Source organism: Carya illinoinensis, chromosome 2 (assembly GCF_018687715.1).
Source record: "Carya illinoinensis cultivar Pawnee chromosome 2, C.illinoinensisPawnee_v1, whole genome shotgun sequence".
Classification (NCBI taxonomy): Eukaryota; Viridiplantae; Streptophyta; class Magnoliopsida; order Fagales; family Juglandaceae; genus Carya; species Carya illinoinensis.
Window position 1 is genome coordinate 33,097,948 of NC_056753.1, and position 21,236 is coordinate 33,119,183.

The window sequence follows — 21,236 nt, forward strand, 5'->3', positions numbered from 1 at the left end:
CTAATAGTCTACTATTAATACTAATATACTATTATATAATTTATATAGTTATACTAATCACTATAATTAATACTATGTATAGCTATATATAATATAGTATATTTATCACTTTAATTAATATAATTTAAATATCACTATACTTATATTTAATGAATATATAAACATCATTATAGTTAATACTTATATAGTTATACTAAAGCATTGATTTACTATAACTAATATTACTAATATATAGCTATATTAATGGTCTAATACTATTATAATTTGGGTAGTTATACTAATCATAATAAGTTAATAAATAAATCACTAGAAATATAACTATATATATTTAGTATGAATGTATTATTATATTATTTAATATATAACTATAATATATAGTACTAGTATATATTAATATATTATAAGAGTTATAGTATAAATATAATATATAAATTATAATATACTAAATCACCATAATAGTAACTAATACTAATATATAGTTATACTAATAGTCTACTATTATATAATTATACTAATCACTATAATTAAAACTAATATATAGCTATACAATATACTTATATAGTTGTACTAATACTATTAGTCTATTATATACTCTAAAACTCAATTCTAATATAGGCTATATAGTTATAACTAATACTAATATTTATATTAATACTAATGATGTAGAATATAGTTATACTAACTAATTGATTCAACATAACTAATATTACTAATATAATATAGCCAAATTGAATTATTAATAATCTAATACTAATACAATTATATAGTTATACTAATCATAAATTCATAATAACTAAATCATTATAAGTCTATAACTATATATATTTAGTATCAATGTATTACTATATTCTTTAATGTATAACTATTAACTATAATGTATAGTACTAGTATAACCGATCAAAAATATATATATATAATACTTAGGCCTGTTCATCCGGGTTCCGACCCGGGAATCCGGGTCAACCCAAACCGGAACCCGGATTTCAAATCCGGGCCGGAACCCGGACCGGGTTAGTCCGGGTCATAAACGGGCCGGAACCCGGATGAATCCGGATTTTTCAAAACCCGGATTCCGGGTTCCGGATTAAACCCGGTTTTTTTTTTTTTTTTTTTTTTTTTTTAATAACTCCATACAAAAGCCTAAATGTATCCAATATTTTCACATATAACTCAGATTTTTTTTTATAAAAAATAAATAAATTTGATTGTGCACTTTAGAGATTGAAAAATATCACTCCTACATAAAAATTCCACTTAATTTGCCTCCCAATAAAAATGCATGTCAAACCAAAAAAAATTCCAATATCTATCTATGCAAATATGCATGCATTACAATACAATCCACTACATATTATATTATTTGTTATTTATACAATATATTACGAAATACTAAATTACAATATATGAATTACAAAATCAGTGATTTAATTTCCACAACAAATAGCAACTTCAAAGAGATTGGCCTCAAAGTGATCCTGCAAAATATAAAATAGAATGAAAATGGCATTTTAGTCTTCCCAGTTTGTAACTACTCAAACATTCTCATCAAAACAATAAAACAGAGAGTTTCTATCATTGATTACCAGTAATGGAGTGGACAGTGGTCATGGACTCATGAGGCCCTCAACAATACCGAATCTATCGTTGATTACCTGTCATGAGATATATTTCGGAATCAAAATATCTTCATGTTTTATTTATCTCGTTTGTCGATGGTTAATTTCCTTTTTCATAATGGTACAGCAACAACCAAGTACAAAAACTACCTTTGCCACTGGAGCAAGACAGTTGGTGGTGCAGCTAACATTGGAGACAATGTCAAGTTCTGGCTTGTAATCCTTCTCATTGACACCCACAACGAACATGGGAGCATCCTTACTAGGGGCAGAAATGATTACCTTCTATGCACCACCCTAAACTAACGTAGAATTAAACGCAAGTTAGTAGACAAAACATGGGCACAATTTTGAGCAACAGATTAATGAAAGTAAAAAGTATTTATACACAAAATTGTTTAGTGCTCATTAATTTCAATTCCAAAACAGAAATCAAGAACTGATTAGCATCCTAAGTTCCATTTTTCTTCAACACAGAGAACCAAAACTTCATTTTCCACAACAATAAGAGAATAAGAGAGAAGAACTTCAACAAAAAAATAACGAGTAGACAATTAAACAAAAATATAACCACAGATCCAAAGAGCAGTGTATAGTTCAAAATGATGATGCGTGGACTTAAAAGAAGATAACTATTCATCTATATTCAGCTTACCAGTTTATCTCTAATGGAAAAAGTAAAATTGCCCTGAAAGTACAAGACTTTTGGTACTTCAAACTAGTTCTGGTTTTTTACAGGAAAATATATGCAATATGTGATTGATAAAGGTGGTGATCTATGGCCTCCTTCCTCAGAGTCAGACCTGGTTTAGGCTTAGCTAATCTAGAAGCAGCAAAGCTTAGACACCACCCCACTACTCGGGTTTGTTGTGGAGTATGCTATCTTTGAGCAGGGCAGCAGAAAGCCAAAAACGATACCCACGGCTCTAGCATTTTGCAACTAAACAGATCTAAACATCTACATAGCAACAAACCCAATCTTCTAGTGCTTAGAAAAATGTTTATTTTTCGTTTGTTCAACTAAACAGATCTAACCCATAAAAATACTCCTCAAACCTTGAAAAAATTTTCATCGAAACAAACCAAAAATCAACAAAGAGAGAAGAAAGAAAACATACCCAAACCCGATAGCAGAGAGGGAGATAGAGCAGATGAGAGAGATTTCGGTAGGGGTTAGGGCATAGCAGAGCAGAGCAGAGAGAGAGAGAGAGAGAGAGAGAGAGAGAGAGAGAGAGAGAGAGAGAGAGAGAGAGAGAGAGAGAGAGAGAGAGAGAGAGAGAGAGAGCAGATGAGAGAAGGTGAATCGGGCTCCATAGGGCATCGCCGCATCGTAGAGATCGAGAGAGCAGAGAAGATAGGGCATCGCCGCGCGGCCTGGGGGGGGTGCTAGGGCATCACGCGTTAAGGGTTGCTTTTATATTAAACCCGGGTACCGGTTTTAAATCCGGTACCCGGGTTTCAAAACCGTATCCGGGCCGGATAGACCCGGATTTAAAGATGCGGATACCGGCCCAGATTTATTCCGGGCCGAAACCCGTAACCGGAATCCGGTTTTCCCGGGTTCCGGACTGGGCCGGATAAAATCCGGCCCATATGAACAGCCCTAATACTAGTATATATATTAATGTATTAACATATTATAAAAGTTATAGAATAAATTATAATCTATCATATATTTGTAAATTTATAATAGTATTAGTATAGTTAGCTTAATATATAATATGTTAGTATTAAATCACTATAACTACATAGAGTATTAGTAATAAGAGCATTACTATTATTTAATATAGTATTACATATAGTATTACTATCATTACATATAGTTATTAGTTATAGTATTAGTACTAGTATAGTTATTAATACTAGTATAGTTATTAATACTAGTATAGTTATTAGTACTAATAGACTAATAGTATTAGTTATTAGTATTACATATAGTTACATATATAGTTATCACTATTACTATTATTATATATAGTTATTAGTTATAGTATAGTTATTATTACATATATTTATTAGTTATAGTATTATTACTAATAGACTAATAGTATTAGCATATTACTAATATATATATAATAGTATACTATATGTATATATATTAAATATATTACAATATAATTACATAAATATTAAAAAAAATGTCATTGAATATTAGCATATTAAATAAATATATAGTTATCACTATTACTATTATTACATATAGTTATTAGTTATAGTATAGTTATTATTACATATATTTATTAGTTATAGTATTATTACTAATAGACTAATAGTATTAGCATATTACTAATATATATATAATACTATATGTATATATTAAATATATTACAATATAATTACATAAATATTAACAAAAATGTCATTAGATAAAAAAAAAAGTCAACATTGGACCGAATGGACCGACCAGACCGAATAGGACCGGACTGGACCGGACCAATCCTGATGGAGTTCGGTCCGGTCCAGGGTGGGAAAACCTTGGACCGAATAGGTCCGGTCCGGTTCACAAAACCTCCCCAGACCGAATCGGACCGGACCGAACTCACCCCTATTTGAGATCGTTGATCTAAAAAATGTCGCGCAGCAACAAGCACTCCTAGATGCATGAATCGCGCAGCAACAAGCACTCCTAGATGCATGAATCTTACATGCGGTTTGAGATGTGTATGTGACACATGTGTTGCTCCACTTGACATTCTGCTTCAATTGTATGAAAGATCGACAATTGGGAAGTCATGTGGTGAGGATGCATAGGGGGCCAGAAAAACAGTAGATCGACACTTCTCCTTACTATGGGTGGGAAAAAAATGGACTGGACAATTCCTTGACAAGCCAGACGAGAAGAGGCTAGCCCTTCTAAGTTGGGAGCTCTGTTTAAAATGAATTTGATAACGTGTGTTTCAGTACAATATTAAAAAATAATATTGGCTTTTTTAAGCTTTATAAATAGCTCATTTTAAAAAAGAATTTTTTGTGACATTTCAATTTCAATTTTTTGAAAATTGAAAATTAAAACTAAATTATTCACTGCTAATTTACTTCTATACTAATATCTAACTTATTTTTATACTAAACTTGCTATAATGTCTAATTACATATTATCATATTATAGTATTACATATTATTTTTAGTGACTAATTACATGTTATTATACATTAGTATTACATGTTATTATACTAATGTTTAACTTATTTCTAACTTAATTATATACTAAAATTTCGAGTGTCCAATTACATGTTATTATATTTTAATAAATTAGTATATGTGTTATTAATTTATTATACTAGACTTTTAAATATTAGCATCTAATTTAAATCTATACTCGATTATGTATGGTAGTAATATTATGATGTTTACATATACTAAATTATCACTAGCCTATTTATATTATAGTATAAATATATTATTTTATATATTATTTATATATCTATGATAAATACATAGATAAATAAATATTTTTATAACATATGTAAAATATCGGAATTGGATTTACAGTCAGAGTTGAAATCGAAGTCAGATTGATTTGGAATCAAAATTTGACTTCGACTTTGACTAAAAAATTAAAAAAAAAATAAAATCCAACTCCAACTTTGTTTTATCGAAGTCGAATTTTTAAATTTTTGTTCAGCTCTAACCACACACAACATATATTTTTAATTTTTTTCCTTACAAATGTGTGATATATGGATGATGAGTAGAATAATTCACTTAGTTTAAGAGAAATAAAATTTTTTAAAAAATATAATATAATGTGCAGATGATGAATAATAAAATTCTTTCTCAAAATTTCATAAAAATATCTCAATTTAAATTATTTTACTATTATTTATATAACTCATTTTATGTACGAAGCAAAACGAAATATAAAAGATTATTCTCCCCCATGTGATTCCGGGTTTTTTGGTTCTCTCTCTTACGGACTTTCCGATTGAAATTCCTAGAACTTGCCGATCCTGTAAAAATGTCAGAAGTCTTCTTCCACTTTGCGAGGAGAAGGTAAGTCAAACAGCCGCACCAAGAAACGGTACTAGAATTGTTTAGGGACGAATATCTAGCAAAAGAAATGTATTTTAACGAATTTTAAATAGATAAATTTTATATAAATTTTTATAAAAGAATGAATCTCATATTAAAAAAATTAAAAAAAATTCTATTTTACTAGTGAGACTATTTTTTTTATAAAAAATTTATCTAAAATTTATTTATTTACAACTTGTACTTAATATTATTCATCTAATAATATTTGTGAATATTTATTAAATAATTTATAAATAATAATAAAACAGTTTAAATCAAGATATTTTATTAAATTTGAGAAAAGTAGATAGAAAAAATTGAATAAAAATATTATAAAATTAAAAATTATTTAAATATAATTTTTTTTTAAAATTAAAAAATTGTATTATTTTTAATATTTTATTCAAAAATTTAAAAATATTTTTTTAATTTTTTATTTGATTAATGATTAAATAATAATTAAATAAAAAATTTAAAAACTTAAAAATAATATTTTGTATTTAAATAAAATTTGAGAATGAAATATTTAAAAATATACAATAATACCCGGCGTCCGAACGAAAAAAGGCAACTGAAAAAAGGAAAAAAAAAAAAAAAAAAAAGCAAAAGCAAATTGCTTCGTGTTGTTTGGCTTATCTTTTAAAACATTGCGAGTGTAGAGTGTTGTGAAAGTGACGCGTTTATCATTTTTGTTTACGGAGCCACATCGTAATGGATAACCGTGGGTGTTGATGTGTTGTTGAAAGCGTGCCAAACTTGATCTTTGTAGCTAAGAAAGCCGACGAGCTATCCTCTTGCTCCATTAATTTCTCTGAAAGGCACACAAGTTGGATGCTTGTGCTTTTGATCAGGTGGATCTTGATCTTTTAACTCAGATAATTTGTATATTTATTACTTATTTTCCGGGCAAGCTTTAGCATTTTGCTTTGGCACTTTTAGGTAGGCGGGTTGTATAAAAACTTGGCATTTGAAGGATTGTGGCTGGTTGATTTGAGAAAAGGGTAAGATGGGTTCATATGGAAAGCTTGCAAGGAGGGCTTTGGAGACTGATATGCCGGTCATGGTTCAGGTATTCAGGCTAGAATTCCAAATGGTCTTGACTTCTTGTTTTTCTCCTCTTCTTTGAAATTATTTGTATTCAGCTTCAATTTGTATTTGGATTTATGTATCATTTCGGGTGCGGAACAAAGTTTTTGTTTATGGTGGTGATCGAGGTGGGAGTTTTTGGTTTTCGCAGATACAGGAACTGATCCGAGGAGCCAAAAATGCGGTGTCTTTGGCTCAGGTTTGTTTTTCTAATTCCAATGCTATGTTATGTTATTAAGGCGTTACTGTTATCATGAAAGTTTTGAGAATTGAGATGAAGCACAGTATTTTAGTGTTCCAACTTCCAATGTCTACTTGTTACTATATTGGTTTGGTGTTGATTTTGATGACCATGGAGGTACCGAGATCATTTTTGTTTATTCTCGGAAAATTAGGGCGTGTCTGATGCTGGTTTTGAAAGGACTTTCTTTGTTTAGTAAAGTGGAGCCTACGAAAGGGCAAGAACAATTTTCTTGACATTATATATGTAGAAACTGTTTTTCCAAATTGATCTAGAAAATTGGCTCTTTCAGTGACTTCACTTTTGTTTTGGGTTTTCCTCACTAAAGTTTGTTGGATAACCTCGAAGAAAATGGCCTTATTAAGAACGGTTTTTTTTTTTTAACATTTAGTTTTACTTACAAAAAAGAAAATTTATTTTTTTATTTACTTCCCAAATTAGTTTTTATCACGTAAAAAGCAGTCTGTAGAGAATGATAAGAAAAATTGGGAACCTTTTAATTTTTCCTAAACTGAAAACATAAAACAGTAGAAGTGACGTTACCTAAAAACAGGTTGTTTCAAACAAGTTGAAAATTTGAAAAAAGGGTTTCCAAAAACTATTTATAGAATGTATTTCATACGTCCTCTTCTATTATTTAAGGAGAAGAATACCTAACAGGCTCTAACAATGCATATCCCAGTGTGAAACCCCTTCAGAGAACCAAACAACAGAATTCTTTTTTGAACTTGAGAGACAACAGCTGCAAAATCATGTGTGGTGTTTTAAGCCACTCTGTCTCACACAAAAACTTGAGCCACTTCTTGGAACTTTCATATTTAAGGTTCCGATTATGTATGCATATTTGTTCATTAGTTGTGGAGTGTTGTATTTGTTTTTATTTTTTATACATTTAGTTTATTTTATTTTCAGAGTGTATAAAATCTTTTGAGAGCTGTAATTTTCGGTCGATTTTGTCCCTCAGTTGCATCTTTATGTAACTCCTTATGATTTTGGTTAAAATATGCTCTAGGGTGTAGTTTTTTGGCAACCACCCAAAAGGGCATTGGATAAGGTCAAAGAACTTGTATGGGAGCCATCAATTAGTCGATATGGTGCTGATGAAGGTATCCCTGAACTCAGGGAAGCATTAATAAAAAAGGTATCTATCTTCAAGAGTTATATGTGACTTAACCTTTCAGCTAACTCTCCCTTCTTGTCGCAAATGATGCTCCCCGACTTCTTGGAAATGAAATAATTTGAATTCTGTAGCTACTGCCATCTCAAGCAACCCTTCCAACGTTTCAACTTATGGCATTTCTCCCATCTTAAATTTGTTGTCAGAAATGGAAATTGATAAACGGCCAATATGACTGTCCAATTGAAAGTTGTAAGTTAATTCTTTATCTCTGTTTTGCAGTTGCACGATGAAAATAAACTGTACAGATCTTCGGTGATGGTTACTGCTGGTGCAAATCAGGTAGCCACAAATGGTTTCTATTATTTTATTTTCTCTTATTTAAAATTCTATCAGAAAAAACAAAATTATCTGAGTTTTGGAAGATACCAACGTTAAGTTGAGAGTCAATTGTTTCCTTTATTTGTTATTTTATTACTCAGCCAATGGGATGAGGGGTAGTGTCCATTTCATGGAACCCAATTCTTGGTTCCACATAAATGGAAGCCTTCTATTGGTTCCTTGTGGTTACTAGTCTCGGTCGCTTTATTCTTTAGTGTATTAGGTGCTTTGTTTGCTTTCTTTTTACAACCTCATAATCAATGTTGCAATATTTGCTTGTAATTCTCACGTCATTGACTACATCCTGCTTTTGGATATAATTTCGTTGGATTAGTTAACGAAAAAACTTCTTCACATGATGGAAGATGGAAATAGACTAATTAATTCGTCCCTCCAAAGAAACGAGTCAAGAAATTTTCCTCAACAAAAGGTGTGTGCATCTGTGGTTGTGTTTTCCCCTTGATTGGTATATCTGCAGTTTTTTTTTTTTATATCCAATACTGAAGTTCATATGTGTTGAAAGTTATGATCTTTACTCGTTTAACACAGTTTTTCTTTCTAGTATGTTCAGGTGTCAGAAATAGTGTATTGGTATCATTTTTTGTGTTACTCATTCCATTGGCTTAAAACAAAACGATGTGATTTCCAACAGTCCCTTAGTACTCATTTCATGAATCTGAAGCAATTTTCTACCTATTGCAATGCAGGCATTTGTAAATCTTGTTCTTACATTGTGTGATGCTGGAGATTCTGTAGTTATGTTTGCACCATACTATTTCAATGCCTACATGTCCTTCCAGATGACTGGCATCACTAATATACTGGTGGGTCCTGGTAGCCCCCAGACACTTTATCCAGATGTAGGTGAGAAGCTTATGACCTGCTCATGTTAGATTAGATGTGCAACTGTCTACATGATTGGACTTCCTCTTACATGATTGGACTTCCTATTAGATGTGCAACGATTAATGATTGTGCTGCTCATTGTATGAGATTGGATACCATTGATGTTCAGGACTTAATCAGAAAGGGCAATATGGGTATGCAAGTTCTCAAAGAATTATAAGTAGTATAATGGAATCAAGTCTAGACATGTTATTCTCCATTGCCATTACATAACAGACAAGAACCGTTTTCAGGCTCTCAATGCTTTGTTCTAACGTCTCTTGACACACCTTGAGGTTTACTAGGGGTTTAGTTATTTGTTTTACTAATTAGGTTTAGTCGTTGAAAGGGTTGTGGTTTTGCCGTGGAGGATGAGTTTAGGCATTGTTCTTGAAGTAGTGACTATATTTTAGGGGTAGATATTAAATTTCTTAATCGTGACCCAAAACCGAACTTCTAGAAGGGTGGAATGTTGAACTGCCCCATATTAATCTCCATCTTTTCAGTAGTTCCAAGAATTTCCAAATTTCTCAAAAATATACCCTTGAAGTGGCTAGTGGCCAGTGGCTCTTATATGGTGCTTTTATGGTCTCTACTTTATTTATGTGTTTTTTAATTTGCATTTGAGATTAAAATATTTAAAGGAAAATAATTCTGGTAAACTTTCGTTGGCAGGATATATTTGCATGAGATTAAAAAAAAGCATGAGTTGAGCTTAAAGTATTTTTTGGAAAACTACTCCAGTGAAGTTTCATTGGCAGTATCATTATCTTCTTAGAAATGTTGGTTTAAATTTTTATTATTTTCGATTTTATTTTATTTATCTACCACAATGCTTATTAAAGAAATATATAATTCAATGCTTTCTGTGAATTATATCTAGATAAAAAATAGTTTGTTCTTTTAAAAGAAGAATATTGGAGGATTGATGTTTATTTAACTTAAGGCATGCGACAGTTCAGTTTTTTCCCCAATATTATAACTTTGTCTGGACCATTTATCTGACTATATTGATCCTCAGACTGGTTACAAAGAACCTTGCTGGAAACTAAACCAGCTCCAAAGCTTGTTACTGTTGTTAATCCTGGCAACCCAAGTGGGACTTACATTCCGGAGCCTCTTCTTAAGGTCTCTCTCTCTCTCTCTCTCTCTCTCTCTATATATATATATATGTACATAGACACACACGGACTCACACGAGTGGTCATGTATGTTTATGCCTGTATCCTTTTCAGACGTATGTTGCAATGAATACAGTTGATCAAGCCTAAAAAACTTTTTGAAAACAAAATGTTTTCTTGCATTTCATTTGTCCTGAATATTCTTACAATGTGCTTTCTCTTCTTTATGTAGAGGATTTCTGATCTCTGCAGAGATGCTGGATCTTGGCTTGTGGTAGATAATACATACGAGTAAGTTTCTTCATATGTTTTCCCAGTAAATGTATTAGGTATTATGATTATTTCTCAAATCATTATCTCTTTCTGTTTCATATTTTTCTCTTTATTGGGAAGGTGAGAGTTTTTTTTTTGGGGGGGGGGGGGGGGGGGGGTGTGAAATCCTAAAAATTGTCATAGGGGACAAAAATATTGTTGTGACATGAATTATTTGGTTCTCATCTAGAAATGGATCTATAAAAGCAGGCTTCGAGCTATGATATTGTGTGTGTATATATACATATTTATAAATGTGTGTGTATGACAATGGCTATTTTCTTGTATTTCGACAACAAAGAATAAAAACCAGAATTTTATGGAATAGAAAACGTTGAACTTTGAAAGGAATAACTTGCAATGCTTATCATTAAAGAGAAGCATCATACTTTCAGTAGGAACAATGGTATCAATGATACCAAGCTAGTAGTTTTCCTATACTTGTCTGCAGTTCAGCTGATATGGAGCTTTGCCCAAAGGAAGGAAGTTATTTCTAATAAATTGGTTCCCAGGTGTGAGATAATTAAGATATTTGGCTTTTATGGTTAGTTAACGTGTAGAAATTAAAACAAGTTATTACTCCGTTGGCGATAAATGAATTTACCTATGGAGATATAGAAAAAATTGGGATGTACTTTCCTAAAATTTATGCCCTTATGTATATAAACTTAAATATGTAAAGCTCTTTATTGGCTTGGCTTTTGTAGCTGCCATTATGCTTTCTTTAAATATTTTTTCAGTTGTTAGATAATTAGGCCTGTAAACCCATAAATGTTGTCTCAATTCATCATATTTAATTAGATGCAGGATTTGATATGTTTCATAGAATGATCTGGATATGGATGGTTCCAATATAATTTCAATCTTGGACAAAAAAGCCACCTTTTTAACAAAAAAAAAAATATCTAATTCGTTTATTTTGTTACCGGGACAGGGGAATATGCACTATATAGTTTTTCCTATACATATATGTTATATTTCATGTGCACCTATCTTAGACTACCGCATTGATCATTCAACTTGTGCCCCTACATGACGTAAGGTAGGCAATGATGTAGTCGCTTGATATGTTGTTTAGTCTGGGAAATCTTATTGTTTCCTTTTCATAAATTCTTCTCCAATTGTATCTGATCATATCGATTTGTCATTTGAGTATGTTTCAATTTTTTTGGAGTAAACTTACTCATGGTTTGTCTGGATTTTATTCTCAGATACTTCATGTATGATGGTCTAAAACACTCTTGTGTGGAGGGAGATCACATAGTCAACATATTTTCCTTCTCAAAAGCATATGGGATGATGGGATGGCGGGTGGGATATGTAAGTAATGCTATGGTCTCTCCTTTTGCCAAACTTAGAATGGAGCATTAGCATGCCTATCAAAAAAAAAAAAAAAAAAAAAAAAAAAAAAGAAAAAAGAAAGAAAGAAAGAAAGAAAGAAAGAATGGAGCATTAGCTTGTGCAGAACAAATTGTGCATTTACTATAACTATAAAGGGTGAGCAGTTGATGTATCTTTCACTTGATCGGTAGTAGTTACTTTATTTCCTAGTGTCAATTAATTGTCTTTCAAAAAACATTCATCTCAATTTACTTATCATCCTCTCTGGCAACATCTTCTTCCTGTTTAGACAAAAAGCCTTCAAAACTGGGGCTAGTACATTACCTTCATTTTTCTTCATGTGTTATGATTATACTCTTTTAAGCACAGATTAAGCTTGAAACCGTTGAGAGAGAAGCAATATGATATTCCAAAATGAAATCATAATCATTTTATTTTGGCAACTAAACAGTTATGAGACACCAAGCTAACCTCCTTTCATAGGTTTATGCTGGATGTTTTGTTATAAATAAAGATTTTATTAATATCAATAGAGGAATAGGCAAAGTCCAAGTACACGGATGCTATACAAGAGAAAAGACCTAGTTTAGACGAAGAAATAGATACAAGCCAATCATGAACATTGAGCCCATTTATGCTGGATTTTAATTTGTTTTGGTCGATGAATAATGTCTTCCATCTGCTAGTCCGGGCTAATGATTGAATGCATACAGATAGCATACCCATCAGAAGTAGAGGGCTTTGCAGCTCAACTCCTCAAAGTTCAAGACAACATTCCCATCTGTGCTTCAATAATTTCGCAACACCTTGCCCTTTACTCCTTAGAATCGGGACCTGAATGGGTCACTGATCAAGTAAAAGATCTTCTCAAGAACAGAGAGATTGTTTTAGAAGCGTTGTCTCCCCTTGGAAAAGATGCTGTTAAAGGAGGAGAAGGTGCTATTTACCTGTGGGCAAAGCTTCCAGAGAATCATGTCGATGACTTCAAAGTTGTTCGGTGGCTCGCTCATAGGCATGGGGTGGTGGTGATCCCAGGAAGTGCTTGTGGGTGTCCAGGGAATCTTAGGATCTCCTTTGGAGGCTTGATAGAGAGCGATTGTAAAGCTGCAGCAGAGAGGCTGAGGAAAGGGTTAGAAGAATTAAACAGAGATGGAATGGTGGAGTAACCCAAAAATTACAAGGTTAATTAAAAACCTTGAAATTGGAAGTACATTTGCTTTTGAACAATGAGCAATTGAAACCTTCATGATATAAGAGCAGCAGTGCTTCTGGTTACGTATATTCAGAACTGTAATTTCCAAGAAATACATTCCCGTACTTTTCTACAATGATGTCTGATACATGCAAAATGTTTCTTGGTTTAACAAGGTTCCCATCATAGAAATGTATCCGTGAACCATTTTTTCGTATTTGCCCAGAAATTTGAAGTTCTGATGTTGGAATTGAGAAGTATCATCACAATCAAAACCCTCAAAGATGAGAGAGATGAAGGTAGAACATATACGGCCAGCTCTGGTTATGCCAGATGATACATCTTGGTTGTCTCATAAACGATGAATGATGAATCTTAACATGAGTTTCAACCAACTCACTCGATGCCTTTTCACATAGAGTTGATTATGTTTTTTGGTAGGGTGCGGCATCTGTCAAAACTCCAAAAGTTTGATGCATTGGCACTTTATCTTTCTTGCTCCCCATGGTCCACCATCACCGCTGCTGTAATAAGTTTCAGCCCAAAAGGAGCTTCTGCAATTTTTCACAATAAAAGAAAAAGAAAAAGAAAAAGAGAAGGAAATGACTTTAGGCTGAAATGGGTCCACTTATTTTGGGCCAGACTTTAATTGTCAAAATTCAATCTGCAAAATGGGCCCTACATTTCCAACGGCCGCCGACAATCCATCCGAGACACAATCAAAACACCTTAAACGGCCAGACCCGAAAAGAAGCCCACACATAAAAAGCACCCACTTTTGCGGAAAATTAAAATCTTAAAGAGGCAACCCAAGGACAATCTCGTCAATTCGTAACCTCTCTATCCTCTCCGTCCCTCGCCGTTTAAACGTCGCCATCAGGCCCACTGCTCCATCAAGCGACAGAGTCACTGAGTGAGAAACTAGTGAAGAGGGAAAGTTCTAAAGAGTGAAGCTTTCGGACATTCTGAGCTTGCTTCTTCTTCTTCCTCGAAAGGAAACCGTAAGCTCTTCGGATTTGGTTTCTCTGCGGAAACCTAGAGAGAGGGATAGTGAGAGGGAAATGGGAGGGTCTTCACTGTCGGGTTTGCAGGAACACCTGAAACTGGCGAGGGAGTACGCCCTGGAAGGAGTCTATGACACCTCCATTATCTTCTTCGACGGCGCCATTGCTCAGATCAACAAGTGAGTTTTCACTTTTCGAAATTCTGTCATTTTCTAGGGTTTCGGTTTGGCAATCTTTGAGATTTCTGGACCAGTGTTACGAAATCTTGTGCTTATTGGGTTCTGCTGCACTCTCGTTGCTTTTGGGTTATCTTTTTCTTACTCATGGTTTAGTTTGATGCATTTCGATTCGATTTTAGGAATTTTCTTTCTTTTTTTATTTCCTCGAAGGAAAACGTTTTGATAAAAAATTTCCCTTTTTCTTTCTGGTTTGTGTCTGAGTCCACTTTAAAGCTATTGAGTTTTCTATTCTGATTCAAATTTCCAGGCACCTAAACACTCTTGATGACCCTTTAGTTCGTGCAAAATGGATGAATGTCAAAAAAGCCCTTTCCGAGGAAACGGAAGTTGTTAAGCAATTAGATGCAGAGAGGAAGGCATTCAAGGAAAGTCCCGCGGGCCGACGCACTTCTTCACCGCCAATAAATGCTAAATCTTCATTTGTTTTTCAACCGTTGGATGAGTACCCAACTTCCTCAGGCGGTGCTATGGATGATCCTGATGTATGGCAGCCACCTAATCGGGATCCTACGAGTAGAAGACCAGCAAGGGCTGGTCAAGTGGGCATGAGGAAGTCGCCACAAGATGGGACTTGGGCTCGCGGTTCTACTAAAACTAATACAACTGGCCGAGCTCCAAAGGCTGGTGGTTCAAGCAGGGTTAATTCAGGTGTTCGAGCATCAACTACTGGAAAGAAAGGCCCTGGTTCTGGTAAATCTAGTAAGGGAGATGCGGCGGTAAGTTGCGATTGGCAAAATACTTTAGGCAATACTTTTGGTTAACTACGGTTTAGAATTACTATAACTCAGCATATTTTTAGAGGACCCATTGGTTGTTATAAATAGGCGGGTGGAGTTTTATTTTCTGAGCAAGTTTACAATCATATAATTGGTTTTTACAGTCCTTGCATGAAGAAATGCTGATCCCGAGTTATAATACGTCTTACATTTTGTGTGGTACTTTACTCTGTGATTGTTGGTACCAAACTTCGAATTTTAGGTTTTGTATCTGAGTATCCTGGTTTCAAATAAAGTTGAATTCCAAGTATCAAGATTTTACTTGGAAGTTTACCTCTGATGTGGATGTTTTATGGAAGCTTTAGATTCCAAGGCTGGAATTATTGACATTGAAATATGTAACTGTCAAGGTTTTTCTTTGAGATGTGACCATATCAACTTATGAGGTGTTTTGGATCAAAAGTTTGGTTCTGTTTTTCTAAGGAAGCGATTAGCTGGTTTCAATTTGTAATCAGGTTAAAGTGGACAAGGCCATGATTACCAAATTTTACCTTAACAAAGGTTTACTTTCCCATCTAAGTGCATTAAATTGGTTTTACTGTAGTCCAACACTCAGACTATGGTGTTCCTCTGAGATTCTAATCGTTATCTTATCCTTGAGGTTTGTGAAGATATTTGCAAGCCTCATTGTGAGAATAGGTTGTATTCAGGATTTTACTTACCGTATAGGCAAGTTAATGGTGTATGCAGGTATTGTCTTTTTCATTTGTTTTCATATATGATATTAAAACTATGAATGGGATTGATGAATTGACCTATATGTTATTGATATTTTTCCTGTACCTTTTTACTCTTATCATGTGAATTCTTTGGGAATAAAAAAGTCTGTAGATTTCAGAAATTTTTGGCTATATGAGGAAACTGCAGTCCCTACCCTACTCTACTTCAGTTTTTGGTCATAATTAAATTATGCAGTCCCTACTCTACTTCTGACTTGCTTTCCGAACTATGATTAATTAAATAAGACTCAGGTTGTCTATATCATGTTAAATGATGTGTGTCTGTGTGTTATTAGAATGGTGATGCTGAAGATGGAAAGTCAAAGAAGGGACAATATGAGGGGCCTGATCCTGACTTGGCTGCAATGCTTGAAAGGGACGTGTTGGAAACCAGTCCCGGAGTAAGATGGGATGATGTTGCTGGGCTTAGTGAAGCAAAAAGACTGCTAGAAGAAGCTGTTGTGCTTCCTCTATGGATGCCTGAGTATTTCCAGGTACTCTTGGTTGGTTAAAGCTTAGCTAGCATAAAAGTACATCACATCTTCTTTTTAATGAAATTCAGTAGTTCTTACAATCAGAGGTAATTATGGTGTTGAGACATGATATCAGTTCATCTCTCACTTTGAATTATACATAGGCCTATTAAGCCCATAGTATGTGCTGAGAAGCAAATTTCTTTATGCTCTATCACTGTTTTAGCCTTTAACATTTTACATGCTGGGTTAATTTTGAGTCCATTTGAATGAAGGACATCTCAACATAACAGTTGTATTGGATGTGACCACTCAAATTCAATCCTCACACTTCAATTGGGGTGGGAGGCTTATAGTATTTCTCTATCCCACATTGCTGCATCTCCATGAGTTGAGCGATTTTCTCTCATGCAATTATATGTAGTTTTTGCAGGCATAGATCATTGGTTGGGTTAAGCTTTTGCTTCTTTTCTTGTAGGGAATTAGAAGACCCTGGAAAGGTGTCCTCATGTTTGGTCCTCCAGGAACTGGGAAGACACTACTAGCTAAGGCGGTGGCTACAGAGTGTGGCACCACATTTTTCAATGTTTCCTCAGCTACATTAGCTTCTAAGTGGCGTGGGGAGAGTGAGCGCATGGTGCGGTGCTTGTTTGATCTTGCTAGAGCATATGCGCCTAGTACTATTTTCATTGATGAGATTGATTCTCTCTGCAATGCTCGAGGGTAACTCTTTCACCATTACTTGTGGATATTTGAAAAGCCTATTGATTTTTACTTCTTCTTCCACCGTAAGATCTAAGTAAATCTTTTTTATTTTTTATTTTATTTATTTTAATCTCAGAATCATTAGTCTCATGTGTTATCCCATCTTTTATTGTGTTGCTGGTCATATAGTTTTGATCATTTGTAGACATATACTTGGCGCATATATCCTGTTGTTTTTAACCTATTTTTGAAAGGTAAGCAAGAACTTTTATTGATAGCAATATGAATAGCCCATGCATGGTCGTATACAAGAGAAACACCTAGGCATGATTAACAATTGATACAAGAAAGTTATGATGCTCAGCCATTGAATTCTATTACAATTGTCCATTGGAATAAGGTATTGAAAAAGAAAGTTCTAAGCTCATCCATGGTCCACTCGCGATCTTCAGAACTTCAATCATTTATTTTCCTCCAAAACCATGTTGTTTTTAACCTTTCAGTTGAATATTTAAATATGCATCTCTGATTATTGTATGAATTTCTTTTCACTGTACATGTGCAAACTAGAACCAGATTCATGAATATGTTCGTTCTGCTTTAAAATTTATATCAGTTGAAATATTCTTATTGACCATGTTTTGTATTTTTATTGATCCCAAATTCAAATAATTTATTTTCTTCAGGGCATCAGGGGAGCATGAATCATCCAGAAGAGTAAAGTCTGAACTCCTAGTTCAGGTGGATGGCGTAAACAATAGTTCCACAGGAGAAGATGGTGCCCGTAAAATAGTGATGGTTTTGGCAGCTACTAACTTTCCATGGGACATAGATGAGGCGTTGAGGTTGGTCTTCTGTTTGTTGCTTTTTTCTGTTGGTGTTGTTTTCCGGATGAGTTGTCAACTATAATTACTCTCTTTTATATGTAGACGTATTTCAAATATTACCATTTGTAGTTTCTTATCTAATTTGGTGTAATCTAATGCAGGAGGCGGCTGGAAAAGCGTATTTACATTCCTCTTCCAAATTTTGAGAGCCGGAAGGAGCTTATTCGGATCAATTTGAAAACTGTTGAGGTAAATTAGTTTACACCTGTATTTTTGCCATGTACTGGATTACAATGTTATGAAGAATTGAAGATCTTATGTGTTTTTTGTACCATGTTTGATTTTGAATTTGTGTAGTAGTATTACTTATAAAAAAAATTGTGGTGTTATATGAATTTCTTGGCTTATTTCGAACTTCCTGGATTGATAACATCAATGTAACTTGATTGGCATATAATCGTATATGCATGTTTACTAAAGAAGCCAACACTTTTCAATAAGTCTGTCTTCTTGCTTGTGCGTTCACTCTGCATTTATGCTACTGTTATTGGCTGGATAAAGTAGTTCTGTGATGGAAGATAATTATATTTTGAAGCATCAATATATTTTACGGTTTATGTTTTTTCATTGAATCATATTTATCATATACCAGGTCGCTCCTGATGTAAATATTGATGAAGTGGCTCACCGAACAGATGGTTACAGTGGAGATGATCTAACAAATGTTTGTCGGGATGCTTCCTTGAATGGCATGAGGCGAAAAATAGCTGGAAAAACACGTGATGAGATTAAGAACATGCCGAAGGACGAGATTTCAAATGACCCTGTTGCCATGTGCGACTTTGAAGAAGCCTTAGGGAAGGTCCAACGAAGTGTTTCTGCGGCTGACATAGAAAAGCATGAGAAATGGTTTACAGAATTTGGGTCAGCATAAACAGGATCATGCCATACTGAAGGTAATAGATCGTCTTCCTAACCAGTCAGTTTACTTAACTGGCGATTGTCTTCTGAGTGTTCCATGTTGTGTTTCTCCGGCAGCTGATCAATTGTAGTCCCAAGTGTTGGAAATGTATCCAAAATGTATCCAATTGTTGTGTTAATTTTGTGTCTGTAATCTCTCAACCTAATGTAGCGTGAACATTATCGCAGAAGCCTTGTTTATTCACTTGACTTGCGGCAATCTCGAATTCCATCAAATCAGGTTCTGAATCATGTAGCAATCCGTGTGGATGGAATGAATTATTATATTAAAAAGAAATGTCACCCACCAAGATCTCGTTGTTTCCATGGCAATAGGGCCAGATAATTTAACATCTCTCATAAGAGTTCTTCAACATTTTTGTTGTTGATGGTATTCTATTGAGTAGGCCTGCACAGTGACCCGGTCCGATCAGATTTGGGCCTGATCCGATTCGACCCGCAGGCGAGACAGAAACATCTCGACCCGACCCGACCCGTGAACTTGCGGATCGGGTCGAGCCCGTTCTTCTTGCTTTCAATCATTTCACATTCATATTTTGATTTGCAGAAACACGCTTTGCAAACTCTCATCGTCCGTCCCTCATTTTACTCTTCCTCCTACTCCTCCCCTCCCAAACTCACCCTCCCTTTGCAGGTACACCTTGAGGGGCTCCACATAGTCCTCGAACTCGAGGGTGGTCATGGCCCACTGCAGATCGTCACCGTTTATCGTCGTTTCTCCCTCTAGCACTTGTCGGATGCCTCACCTCAGGAGATCTTCGATGACCTTCACCTCAGGAGGAAGTAGAGGCTTTGGGTGGAACCTCGTATCGGTCTTTGAGACATTGAAGGAGATACCCATATCGGAAGGTTTCGAGAAAACAGTTCAAGGTAGCATTTCGGTCATGGGAAGTTCTCTGAGTTAGATTTGACCGGATCTTTTTTCTCTCTGCTTCTGATTTCTGAGAAGGACCCATTTGTTGGATTTTGTAGGCCTCTTCGATCTGTTTCTAGCATCTAGAATATTTTTTGGTTTTACTTTATTATCATTTTGCAGAGCTTGATTTTGTCTATTTAGCTGAATTCCCCTTTAGATCAAAGTAATCAGCTCTGTTATTGGTTTAATTTGTATTTTTTAACACGGTTTTCCCTTGGATCAAGCTTAATTGGAAGCTGCCTCGGTTTTTACTAGAATTTCAAGTGCTTAATTCTTTGCATCCGAACTCGCTGCCTGCTACTGGTACTGCATGAATCCACTTCCTTAGTTTCTCAAGAAAATGGTTCAAGGTGGTGAACGGCGACGATGAACGGCTGTTAGGGTTTGAGGATAAGTTCTCTGAGAGTGGGATTGATCGGGTCATCGGTTTCGACCGATAATTATTTGTAATTAACCGTGATTGGGATTGATCCGATGAACCCGACTTTAGTCGGGTGGGCCCATGACGGGTATGTCGGATGGATCGGGTCCAAGCTTTTTATGCACAGCCCTACTATTGAGCTAAGAGAAGTCTCTAAAATGTCCAATTTTGGCTAATTTATTTAATTTTATTTCATATAATCGAATAGAAGATTACAATATAGACTACCAAGTTCCATGATCTTTATCACCGTCTACATGATCGTTTGTTCTGGATTAACTCTTGACATAATTTTTGTGACATTATCACTGATCACGTGCTCATATACTTAAATCCCACTTAGGTTAATGTCTATTCATTATACGCTTTTGATATGCTTGGCCAAGTCATTATGTTGCTGCGACATGATCTTGTGAAGGACCAAATTGCAGATTGCTTGAGGAGTCTCCACGCACTAACAATGATAATGTGGCAGTGATCTCTGTCACTTTGGATTAAAGCGGGTGGGAGCACAGGAGGTCAAGACGACGATCCAACCCAATAAATTGTGATAACAATTATTTGATTCTTAGAACCATTAACGAACACACTTTTTACTCAATAATTATAACACAATTCGAGCATGTTCTACTCCATATATTTATTTTTGCTTATTTTTTATATAGTTTATTGATGTGATTGGTTAAAATAATTATTTTATATTAATAAAAATGATGTAATTCATAACATTAATGAAGTATATAAGGAGTTAGAGAATTTTTATATACAAAATATTTTCGTCTGTCTTAAAGATGTTTTGGAATTGCACCTACTTCTCCACCCAAGTTAGAAAAGTGATCACCCTTGGTTTTTTCCTGTATTATTAATTA

At 34.4% G+C, this 21,236-nt stretch overlaps 2 protein-coding genes across 3 annotated transcripts; both read left to right on the top strand.

Annotated features, from left to right (window-relative positions):
- The first annotated feature begins 6,270 nt into the window (after positions 1 to 6,270).
- LOC122301086 (aromatic aminotransferase ISS1) lies at positions 6,271 to 13,523 on the top strand. 2 transcript variants are annotated; one of them, XM_043112170.1, is made up of 10 exons: positions 6,273 to 6,481; positions 6,570 to 6,699; positions 6,868 to 6,915; positions 7,970 to 8,098; positions 8,357 to 8,416; positions 9,163 to 9,319; positions 10,362 to 10,468; positions 10,694 to 10,752; positions 11,985 to 12,093; positions 12,828 to 13,523. In XM_043112170.1, exons 2-10 carry the CDS (start codon positions 6,637 to 6,639, stop codon positions 13,278 to 13,280), a joined length of 1,185 nt encoding a protein of 394 aa, XP_042968104.1. In that variant the 5' UTR covers positions 6,273 to 6,481; positions 6,570 to 6,636; the 3' UTR covers positions 13,281 to 13,523. The 2 variants fall into 2 exon arrangements, with proteins under 2 accessions (XP_042968105.1, XP_042968104.1); XM_043112171.1 differs by lacking the exon at positions 7,970 to 8,098 and having other exon boundaries at positions 6,271 to 6,481.
- A 615-nt stretch (positions 13,524 to 14,138) lies between these two features.
- Positions 14,139 to 19,229, top strand: LOC122301085 (katanin p60 ATPase-containing subunit A1). Its single transcript, XM_043112169.1, has 7 exons — positions 14,139 to 14,489; positions 14,797 to 15,265; positions 16,341 to 16,538; positions 16,996 to 17,240; positions 17,909 to 18,067; positions 18,211 to 18,298; positions 18,702 to 19,229. Exons 1-7 carry the CDS (start codon positions 14,368 to 14,370, stop codon positions 18,981 to 18,983), a joined length of 1,563 nt encoding a protein of 520 aa, XP_042968103.1. The 5' UTR covers positions 14,139 to 14,367; the 3' UTR covers positions 18,984 to 19,229.
- Positions 19,230 to 21,236: the final 2,007 nt, after the last annotated feature.

What these genes read in the sequence shown, in the direction of transcription:
- LOC122301086 (XM_043112170.1), top strand. Translation starts at nt 6,637, where the DNA reads ATGGGTTCATATGGAAAGCTTGCAAGGAGGGCTTTGGAGACTGATATG. An exon ending in GACACTTTATCCAGATGTAG is followed by an intron (nt 9,320 to 10,361) that starts GTGAGAAGCTTA and finishes ATTGATCCTCAG; the next exon opens with ACTGGTTACAAAGAACCTTG. An exon ending in TTCCGGAGCCTCTTCTTAAG is followed by an intron (nt 10,469 to 10,693) that starts GTCTCTCTCTCT and finishes TTCTTTATGTAG; the next exon opens with AGGATTTCTGATCTCTGCAG.
- LOC122301085 (XM_043112169.1), top strand. Translation starts at nt 14,368, where the DNA reads ATGGGAGGGTCTTCACTGTCGGGTTTGCAGGAACACCTGAAACTGGCG. An exon ending in GCCATTGCTCAGATCAACAA is followed by an intron (nt 14,490 to 14,796) that starts GTGAGTTTTCAC and finishes TCAAATTTCCAG; the next exon opens with GCACCTAAACACTCTTGATG. An exon ending in TCTCTCTGCAATGCTCGAGG is followed by an intron (nt 17,241 to 17,908) that starts GTAACTCTTTCA and finishes TATTTTCTTCAG; the next exon opens with GGCATCAGGGGAGCATGAAT.